The sequence below is a fragment of the Periophthalmus magnuspinnatus genome, chromosome 21 (genome assembly GCF_009829125.3).
Source record: "Periophthalmus magnuspinnatus isolate fPerMag1 chromosome 21, fPerMag1.2.pri, whole genome shotgun sequence".
Lineage (NCBI taxonomy): Eukaryota > Metazoa > Chordata > Actinopteri > Gobiiformes > Gobiidae > Periophthalmus > Periophthalmus magnuspinnatus.
In genome coordinates, this window is record NC_047146.1 from 21,095,277 (window position 1) to 21,106,656 (window position 11,380).

Below are 11,380 nucleotides of genomic sequence, written 5' to 3' on the forward strand. Positions count from 1 at the left end.
AATACATTTATAATAATGCCTCTGGGTGTCTCAATGCTTGTGTGAAAGTAAAACAATATTGGCTGCTCTATTTTGGCTACATTGACAGTGCAAGGATAATGTGCTAAAAGAAAAGTAGTTTTGCATTATCTACAATGTGTTTAAATAGTTGCACTTTTTGAATACTTATTGTCTAAAAACCTTGAATTTTATCTTTTAGTGAAGGTCAAATTGAGAACTTTTGCTACAAACTTTAAATATAACCTTTAGACTTATAGACCACACAAGGGAAGCACTGTGAAAAGTAATACAATTTAAAGTATATAAAGCAAGACATTTTTGCACCTATTCTAATACACTGTGGCATCCATTGTTTAGTCCTGAAAGTTGAGGAGTTACAATTTGGGACATTTCTAACAAGTTTGTCTATCACTGAATCAAAAACAGAACCAAAAATTTGTGTGACTGAAAATAAAATACAATGCATTACACTGACACTGGCAAAATGACAAACATATGGCAGTGCTTCTCAAACTGTGGCACGTGGGAACAAGCAGTTTGCGTATTTGTTTTATTTAGAAACAAATATGATTAATCCAAAGAGCAAAAACGTGAATATAATTTAGAACTGTCTTATTGTTTAGTGCCATTTTCAACCTGGTTTAGTCTTATTTTAGGGCCACTGTGGCTCTAATTGAGACCTGATATAGTCCTGGTTTAGATCTGATGGTACTTGGAAAGATAAATATGTGGTACTTGGTATGAGAAGTTTAAGAGCTGCTGATCTATGGTTAACTTTGTTGTAGTTTTGAAGATCCAACAAAACTAAACCTAAAAATATAGCCTATAATAAACATGTGTCCTCTAATGTTTTTTACATTTAGAAATAACACTTTTTTTCCAACAACAAAAGATATTTTTCAATGTTTCAACATCCCATTTTAAAAGGTGCCCTGTGTATTACATATCTATCTCCATGGAGACTAGCAAATGACACAAGGTCAGTTACAGGTCAGATCTGTGGAGAGGCAACCCCACTCACAGTAAATGACCTATTTATTTATTTATGACCAATTAAAACTCCTGGAATTTAATAACTGATAAGATGGTAAATAACCACACTGCTGAACACGAGTGGCAAAGCAATAACATCTCCATGGAGACAAGCAGATGACTGAGCCCCAACCAGAAACGTTATGTCATGCACCTTTAAAAAGGTGCACTATGTAACTTTTCTGGAAGGTCTGCCACCTGCTTATCTCCATGGAGATGTTATTGTTTTGCCTAGAATCATTTTACTTATCCACCTTACATGTACTCAATTGCACATACCTTTATTGATCAAAAATGTACTGTAAAACTTTGAAAGACGATCGTCACAGTAACATTCCCTATGGAGACACCAGTTACAGGTCAGATCTGTTAAGTTCAATGCCACGCTGTCAAATTTGACAGTGTCAAACATTCTGGACAAAGCAATAACATCTCCATGGAGATAAGCTGATGACTGAACCTGCAACCAGAAAAAATAACACAGTGCACCTTTATTTTGCAGTGTAAAAAATAATGGGTGCCAATATAAATCGAGAGTATTGTATTGCTGTAATGCTCAATCTACGGGTTTTGAAATGATGAAAAATTAGGACAGTTGCCATGGCGATCAACAACTTATGACAAAATATTCCATCTTTTGAATGGGGGGGGAAAGTCCTCAAAATGTCATATATAAACAGGAAGTGGAATAGCTTTAGCCATTAGTCAAGAATACATTTTCTAATAGTCTTTCTTCCAATACTTTTAAATATGAGATGCCGTAGCTTTGTGGTATATCCCTGGTGCTAGCCCAGTGCCCGTGTGTCCAGTCAGCGCTGTGCTAGCTTCACTGTACATCGATGGAGGAGCAGTGCTTTTATGAGTCCAACAATGGCAAATCCTGGCTATAAACCTCCTCCAAGAGTCCAAAGTTTTTCCGGACCAAATCCAAACTCCGGATGTTATTCCCACAACGAGACACATGAAATACTTTAGCATAAAAACAGCATAATCTGGCCCTAAACTTGAGCGCTGTGGATCTGACAAGCACGAACAAGCTAGCGCCCTCTCCCAAACAGGCCTATAATGTTGTTCGTAAACTAAACACGCTACGACAATTGTAGCGGGGACTGTGTATAGCACTGTGAACAAGCCTATTCGAATCATTAGCCTTTCTAGCTTGTCTGTTTTGGTCCCTCCTTGTTTTATAATGCTACGTATACGGAATAGCGATACAAATCCGGCTAGCAAAAACAGCGAACCAGTAAAGAGGTAGACGACCAATGGTGCTAGCACAAAACCACGTAAATTTTCAAGATTTTGATTACCAACATAGCATATGCCGGCAACAGGATCACCGTCAACGGAGCTAAGCGCTAAAACAACAATAGATTTGATGCTGGGGATTAGCCAAGCTGCTAAATGGAAATATTGAGAGTAGCTAGCAATAGCTTCACTGCCCCATTTTAAACCGGCAGCTAGGAACCAGGTAAAAGATAGCACAACCCACCAAATTGAGCTAGCCATGCTGAAAAAGTAGATTAGCAGGAAAACTAGAGTGCAAAGCGCGGGGCCAGTAGTGTCATACAAAATATGCGGGGGATCGCTATTGCTGTTACATGCTACACGCTCATGTCCTGCTACTAATCTTATAATATAGCCCAATGAAACAAAAAGATAGCATGTAGCTAGGAAGATTATCGGCCTTTCCGGATATTTGAAACGTTCCATGTCAATTAGGAAAGTTGCTACGGTGGTCAGTGTGGACAAAAAGCACAAAATCGACCACAATCCAATCCAAAATCCTGTGAAGGCATGCTCTTCCGCGGAGAAGTAAGGTTGCTGGCAAGGTTGGGCGCAGTTTGGTAGCAGTCCCGTATTGATGCGATTGTAGAAGTAATCGCGTTTTATAGGAACTAAAGGATCTCGACAGCGACATTCCCGATCGCAAACAAGCGGGGAGTTTGAATTTACGGGTCGCGGTCGGGATTTTTGGGTTGGTTTTGGAAAATAAGGGGTGATGGTTGTAGTCGTATCACTGCTGTTTTGGTCCATACACAGAGTTTCATCTCCGAGTTTAGGTAATCTTTCACAGCTCATCCTTTCGGGCCATTCGAATCCGTACTGGCTCATTAAAGGGGAGCAGCCTCGTTTGGCGCGTTCGCACACGGATCGGCACGGAGGCAGAGGTTTGCGGTAGTCCGGTAAACAGATGGGCGTGTACATGCTGCACAGGAAGAAGAGGAGATCTGGAGAGCAGCGGATTCGAACCAGGGGCCAGAACTGGTGGACTTCCAAACCGACTTCCTCCTGTGAGTAGAAATGAAGCTTAATCAATTTGGCAATGAACGCAGATAGAAAAAGAGATTGGAGATGTAGCTTATTGTCAACAAAGTCAGTCTGATATCAACATTTTAAGTATAAGCTGTGCTGCATAGGGCTGGGTGCAGGTTAAAGGTTCTAATACAGTCTCGAATTAAAAGGTTTGGCTACTAATGGTACTGAAAGAATACTTTTTCTTTTAACCCTTTAAGGACTGAGCACATTATAAACCAGTATAGCTCGCCTAGACTTTTATTCTTTTTTTTAAGCCATAAAATCATGTTAAAGGAAGTATCAGAATGTACTGTCTGTGTAAACCCTCAGTTGTCCCGGTCTGATTCATAGCAAAACACGAAGTTAAATCTGTCAGCTGGACAAGTCTTCACTCTGGACAAGTCTTCACTCTGGACAAGTCTTCACTCTGGACAAGTCTTCACTCTGGACAAGTCTTCACTCTGGACAAGTCTTCACTCTGGACAAGTCTTCACTCTGGACAAGTCTTCACTCTGGACAAGTCTTCACTCATTGTCCAGTTGACAGATTTAACTTTGTCTTTTGCTATCAGAATGTGCTGCATTTTTTTCACACAACTACCTCCATCTGTATTTTTTCTTTGACGCATTGAATAAGTGACTGGGAAAATCCCCACGACACCTGCGCTATGATTGGTCATCTTCGAGGGACAGCGTCAGCACGTTACCGTAATGACAGTCAAATATTTAAAGAGCCCCATGCCTCTTCTTTGAGATGCCGTTTGAATTTACATGATTGCACAATTGGTTGCGGAGTTACAGTAATAGTAAGTCCGCAACCACGTTCTATCAGCGACGATAGCATACCACACTATAGGGTTAATAACACATTTTGATGCCAAGTGGATCCTGGGAGAGCACTATAGAAAAGCAATGTCGCAACATACAACTATAAACATAACAGGTTTAATCTAAAAAAATATACTTTTTGATGGAATTTATGAACATTGTAGTTCTGTTTTGTCAATCGAGATAAAGATTAACGCTGGAACAGGTAACAAAAAAAGTAGCTTATGAACCAAAAATGAGGTATAATCTTCCAAGTACTTTTTAGGGTGCATGGAGAGCTTTAGAACAGCTTTTGTAGATGGTGACGCAAAGGTGGACTGCAGAGAACATACATGCTTCCATCCCATAAGAGTCTTTTGAGTTTAGGTGTAATGAAACGCTTTATAATCGACAAAAAAATGACTCATTAGACTCATATGCAGACTTTTTCCCATTCAAATGATATAATATTTAGTTTTTAAGTGTTAATCGCTATGTCGACAGTCCCAACTTATCATTCTGAAACCGATGGATATACAAAGGTTCTTTTATATTTGCCCACACAAATACAGCCAATAATCGATAACTATTCATGTGTTATCTTCTGTACCTGTGTGTCATGGTTGAACTGGTTGGGCATGTAGGTGAGGTTGTACCCGATGCCACGGCACATTGGCACAGTAATGGGTTCACAGACCAGATCTTTGGAGGCGGCCATGTTGGAGAGGGGAGAAGAGAGGAGGAGGAAGATGAGGAGCAACAGGGACGCCATGGAGAAGCTCACTGAAATCAAAGAGACAAGGGAAGAGTTAGTCCACTTCAATACCCCCACTCCAGCGGAATACGCAGTGAAAGGTGGTCACATATACAGTCAAGATAATCCTTCAGTTCTTCAGTTAGGTATCCCTGACTAAGAGTCTGTCCTGGGTGTTGCACTGTGTTCACCCACTGCTCCTGACCCCAAAGGGTATTGAAGAATGGGTCAAATGCAGAAGTTTCCCTACTTGGACAATTCAATGAAAATGTGTAATTAGTTCTTCATTTATTCTGCCACCAGCCACAAGAGGTCAGTAGCTGAATCACATGGGTTTTGAAGCCATTTTCCTACCTGTTTCCTAACTGTATATATAAATGGACATAATTAATGTTCCAAATAGGACGTGCTCCTGGGCGCGGTTCCGGGTCAATGGACTTTGGCTCCAATTCACTTTACATTGAAAAATTGTCACCCCTCTCTCTGTAACTGCTGCAGTGAGCCTCATCATTTTGGTCTTAAAATGTTCGGATTAACCCAATCAATGTCAGTAAATGAAGATATGAACATTAATAACAAACAAAGCAGGTGCCTTCTTTCCATGACTTTGCTCCCACTTGCGTTAACAACAGGTTTGACTGATAGTGTTGGTATTTACCTACTCCCTGCTAAACCCAGCGGTGTGGGCGGGAAGGCAGGTTAGCTCGAGATTGGCTCTTTGGTTGCTATGATACTTGCAGTCAAGAGTTCCAAATATGGAACTCTGCTCAAAGTTTGCCCCTATAGATGCTAACCCTGATGAGCTTCATTTGACTGGAGCCGAACGCCATGGGTGATGTCACACTCTTAGTTCACTTCTTTATACAGTTTATGGTTCAGAAGAGCTTCAGAAGAGCGCCATCAGTTGGCAGGATTTGTCACTGCAATGCATAACATAATTATGATGATTATGATTTCAAGATATGATTTTAAAATAATTAATCTGCATTGAATCAATTATTTAAATATATTTTTGTGTTAAACACAATATCACCCTCTGTCAGTGAAAGCTATCCCAGATTGATGTGCAGAACTCTATTCAGAGTTTGGAACCAAGTGTTCAAACAAATACTTTATGTTGATTGGTTGAAACGTCACAACAGCGGAACAAGCCAAAAAATTTACATTTAGCTAAATCCAGTTGAGAGAAAAGCACAGGCGTCTTACCTGTCCAAAAATGCACAAAGCGCTTCCCTCTGTATGTTCTTAACAAACAAAACAGTCTGTATTTCTGCTAAAATAGGCTGAAGTAAAACTGTCGGTGTCGCCATGTTTGTTTTGGGTTGATCGGCACTGGCTTTTGCACAAGCCACATTGTTACCCTGTGATTGGCCAGTTTCCTCACCAACTATCACATGCAAACGATTCAGCCAGAGCTGCTCAAGACAGATTCTCAAGTTCTGAGAAATCGTCTTGCTGACTAATAAAATGGGATTCATTATATTTTGACACTTCAAATTAATAAACCTGTCAGTTTTATTTTACAGCAGGGTCCCGAATCAGTTGGACAGTTGATTTTGGGGTCGATTTGGGGGTCGATTTGGGGGTCGATTTGGGGGTCGATTTGGGGGTCGATTTGGGGGTCTCAGCCTGAAAAAGTTTGGAAACCCCTGCCTGAACAGTTCAACCCAGATCAACATTTCTGTTAACACTATAGTTGTTACAGTTATATCATGACACTGGAAAAGGGAACTCAAGGTCTTCTACTTAATTTCTTTAACCCATCAAATAACAACCTCAATGAAAAACAGGCTGACCGGGCCACTCGCCTCTTCACAGATCTGTCTTATAACTTGGCCTGATAGTGAAACCTGCTTGTCTCCAGGCAAAGAACAACAAACAACTCCACTCCAACATCTCCACTAGGCCTGTCAAGATAATTGCTATATCAACTTCAATACATGACAGATGGAACAATCATTTTTGGGGGTCAATATTTATCTTGGGTATGTTTTCTTTGTACTAGTGGGGAGGGTTTTGTGATTTTTCTATGATAAGATTAGTGTTGAAGAGGATTTAATAAATAGCTTTTAAGACTCATTAATTGTTTCGCTTATTTATTGTAGCTCATGTTCATGTTTTTGTTTTTTTTTTGGGGGGGGGGGGGTAAATCCTGCTTTGGTGTGATCATCTCAGTGGTATAATGGCATTCAATATTATCATTTGTCATTTCTATTTTCTTCAGATATATATCATACTTCAAAATTTGTTATCATGACAGGCCTAATCTCCGTGGAGACAAGCACGTGGCAGCGTACAGAAAAGTTACACAAAGCACCTTTAACACAGCAGTAGGACACAGCAGCATTGAAATGTCATATTGTTAAAAGAGCTTCAGAGAGTTTCATAGTAAATCATGTGAAACAGGTGCTCCTCAAGGACAACGTTCAGTGCATAGTAAATGGAGAATATTCACGATTATTGACCCATAACAAAACAAGTAAAATCCTTTAGTACTAGAGGGTATTGGACTGAAAAAAACTAATAACCATTCCACTAATATGCGACTACTTTTATCAAATCAAAAAACATTACATGGGCGACAGTAGTTCGGCCAGTAAAGTTCTTGTCCACTGATCAGAAGGTTAGCGGTTCAAATCCCGCTCTCAACATGAACATTATCGGCAGAGCAGCCTGATCCATTAACGTACAGGTCAGCAGTGCAATTTCAGCTCTCACAAATGAACACTGTTGTTGTGTCCTTGGGCAAGATACTTAACCCACCTTGTATGGTGGGTTAAGCATCTTGCCACACACTTATACACTAGTGTATAAGTGTGTGGGGGTGAGTGGTTCCTTGATGTTAAAGGGCTGCATAAAAATGTGACTATTTAAGTTGTCACAATTATGTTTTGATTCTCGCGACTGTTTTGGAGAGTACAAAGGACATTACAGCTAATTTTATTTTTAATTCACTCTTTTCTGTCATTTCTAATAGTTTTATTTATAGGCTAGATATGCAAAATGAGACCATCTCCAGAAGAACAATGGCGATATCATCACATTTTCAATACAACTTTCACCCCTAACAATTACCGATTAACCAAATAATATTGACAACCCAAATACCAGGTTTGACTCCAAAATTGTGAAATTATTCTACCATACCCAGTCCTCTTTTAGTCCCATGGATGAGATTCATTGCGAACTGTCACTATTCACAGGTTTATTTTCTTCATTATAGTAACAATCATCTATCTTACAGAGTCTAAATGATCTGGAGGTAGATTTGCAAAGACTCTACACATTCTTCTGATGCTAAAGTCATTTCTCAGCTCTGTATGAAAACAGCGTGTTAGCTTTAGCTGAGGTGACAGTACACAGAGGAGCAGAGGGACCACTTCACTGCAGCTCACTGGGCGGGAATGCATCCATCTTACTGGAATTTGACAATATGAGTGTGATTTTCTTTTTCATATTGACTGATCACGGATTATTTTGTCTTATCAAACACAAATTAAAATGGTTTTCTCTATCAAACAACCAAATGTTCTGAAGAAAAGCACATGTTTTGACTGACAGAAGATGAGGACCTCTCCATTAAAAAGACCCAAGCAGATCAGGAATAATTAGCAATGACGATCCTGATTGAAATTCTATTAAGTGTCCTGCCCAATTGATACTTTCACTTAAGTCTTTCAAACTGCATATCATTTTCTATATTGGCTCAACAATGTGAAACTGTAGCCTATGTCAACGTAGTAAGTAGTTAGTGAGCTTGCCCTACAGTCAAAAGGTCACAGGTTCAAACCAAGATTGTGGATGTAAGTATAGCGGTAGTGTCATTTATTTTATACGACTTACATCTATGTTTACATTCTATTATTTTAGTTTGGCATCAGCAAGCATGTTGTGATTTATAGCAGTGGTTCCCAAGACAGGCCTGTACTTTGACAATGTTTAAATCCAGGCTCAAAACAGTTCTGTTTAGCTGTGCATACAACTGAAAGGGTTTTATTTTGCACTTTTCTCCTTTAATGTCAATTTTATGATGATCATTTGTGATTATTTATGTTCTGAATTGTTGTATTGTGATTTTAATGCCTTTCTTATCCTGTAAAGCACTTTGAATTACCTTGTGTACAAATTGTGCTATACAAATAAACTTGCCATGCCTTGCTTGTGTACAGGTGATTCTTTAGACAAATCAGTGTCATTGGCAGTTATTTCTATCATAGACTACTGACTTGTTTTGATGAAATTGAGGGTACGGGTTAAGGGATTTCATATTTGCCCCTTCCCTAACTAAACCTAAAAACCTACTAAGTACTACATTTAAAATAGGCCAGTATTCACTTTGGACATTTTGTTTACACTCTAAAATCATTCAAACTCTAAGTGCCCATGTACCTTGGTTGTAAAACATTCAATTTATAGCACTGATAACAACAAGGAAATAAGCTATTCAATCATCCAATTACAGGCAAAAGGCACTTTCACTCAAACCTGCTCCTACAATAACTTTACACATCATATTTTGAGATTCTTGCAAACATATAGCTTATCCATGGATCCACATTGATGAAACATGAGGGAAGGAGAATTAACCATTCAAAACTAAATATTATACATTTTTATGGGGGAAAATCCTCAAAATGTTGCATGGGGCCTAAACCAGGAAGCTTAACCTCACGATTGGCTGCTTTTTATCAATACCCTAACTCACATTTAATCAATTTCAAAACAAAACTCACTTTTTGCAGAGATATTTTACAGAGGACCTGTCGCAGTTCAGTCCAGCCTCGTCTGTTTCTGCTTCATGAAGCACAGCCAGAATTACAACAAATCCCGGTTTGAAATTTAAACCAGAGTTAAATCCACAATCCTGGCTGTCAATCATTCACCTCGTCCCGGGCAATCATTGTGGAAAGAGTGTGCATCTCCTTGGTGTTTCACTTTCCTGCAAATCTAATGAGAACGTAACAATTTAAACAATCCATTCCGTGCGTAAAAATCCAAAACGCGCATCGCCAAGTCCGAATTTGAAGTAAAACTGCTCCAAAACTGTCCAAAAATGGTCGAGATTCCACTTTAAAATGTTGTGCAAGTCTTAAAATCCAAGTTAAACAGAATTCAACGGAAATTAAAACGATTCCGCGCGGTAAGACTTGTGAAATTGTGCAAAAAAACCGTCCCAAAATGTCAAAAAAAACAACTTCGGGAATGTTGCTGGAAGTTTTAAATCCAAGTCTAGCGCACATGTATCCTACTTAGCCTGCGCTTAAAACTGATTTTCGTGTTGATGTAGGTAAAAATGACTCAATCAAGGCAGCGGTTGTCGGAGGGACCCGGAGCGGACGGAGCGCGTGTCCAGGTGCGCACAGCTCGAGCTCAGGGACGTAAATGACGCAAAGGAGGGAACAGCGGAGTCTCATCAAGCGCTGCTGAGTTCAAGGGCCGACGGGAAAAGGCAGGCTCGGGCAAACAAGGGGGAGGAGAGTTAGGGCAGAGGTGGCGTAGACTACCAGCTATTATTTAGAAAAGCGGATATTGATAAAGAAATAGAAGACAATTTAATTAAACTATTTTCTGGTTTAAACGTGTAGATACAACTTTTTCTAGAGGATTTGACCCCTACTTACCTCCATGGAGATGTTATTTGCTTTACCTGGAATATTACACTTCATGGCATTAGATATCTAGCCTATCTCCATGGAGACAACAAGGAAAACTCACCAGGCCAAGGTCAAATTACAGGTCAAATCCATGGAGAGGCGACATGCTCACAGTATTTTTGAGCAATGAAAACACCAGTAATTGAAGAAATGCAAGATACTGTGGGTCCATACTGTCGAACATTATAGACGAAAAGTTACACGGTGCACCTTTAAGTCATGGAAATACATTTTAGCCATTGCAACTCCTACTGCATCTAAACACATCACCAAGCTATTATTGTTAAGCAAATGTGTCTGTTTGACAATACTATCATATGTCTCCCCCTCTCAGTAAGGAGGTTGTGGGTTAGATTCCTGATCGTGCTTATATTACCCATATGATTTCTCTTGACTTAATCTTGAGTAATTTATCTCTAAAACATGTCATGTGTTTACATTTGGGCACCTCTAAGAGAAAGTAAACAAAACCAAATTGGTTATTGACCCTGGTTTCCACGGTAACGGCGTAAACATAGGTCCAGAGGGTAAGTCCAAAGTTCGGGGCGTGGTCCTGGAGTAGTCTCTGTGTGTGTTTGGTCTGCCCGGATTTAAATTCAGGTTAACAGTGATAATGGGAGTAAACAGTGGGACAGTCCTGATTTAGCTCTGGGTTGAAATAGGGTGTCAGAAGTATCGGAAATCTGATACTGATCAATACTAAAACTAGTAAGCTATCAAAACTAAATAGGGCCTAATTATTTGAGCTTTCCTGAGTAGCTTTAGAGTGATTTTGAGCTGTATCAGAATAAGTAGACTATGAGAACATATAGGCCACCATACATCCATGGACGACTATT

The 11,380-nt window shown here is 39.6% G+C and overlaps 1 protein-coding gene across 1 annotated transcript; it reads right to left on the reverse strand.

Annotated features, from left to right (window-relative positions):
* Positions 1–1,383: 1,383 nt before the first annotated feature.
* Positions 1,384–10,250, reverse strand: fzd5 (frizzled class receptor 5). The gene is made up of 3 exons (XM_033987496.2): positions 9,621–10,250; positions 4,744–4,916; positions 1,384–3,321 (listed from the first exon to the last, which is right to left on the reverse strand). Coding segments are annotated over exons 1-3 (1,719 nt in total). The 5' UTR covers positions 9,622–10,250; the 3' UTR covers positions 1,384–1,776.
* Between the last annotated feature and the right edge of the window lie 1,130 nt (positions 10,251–11,380).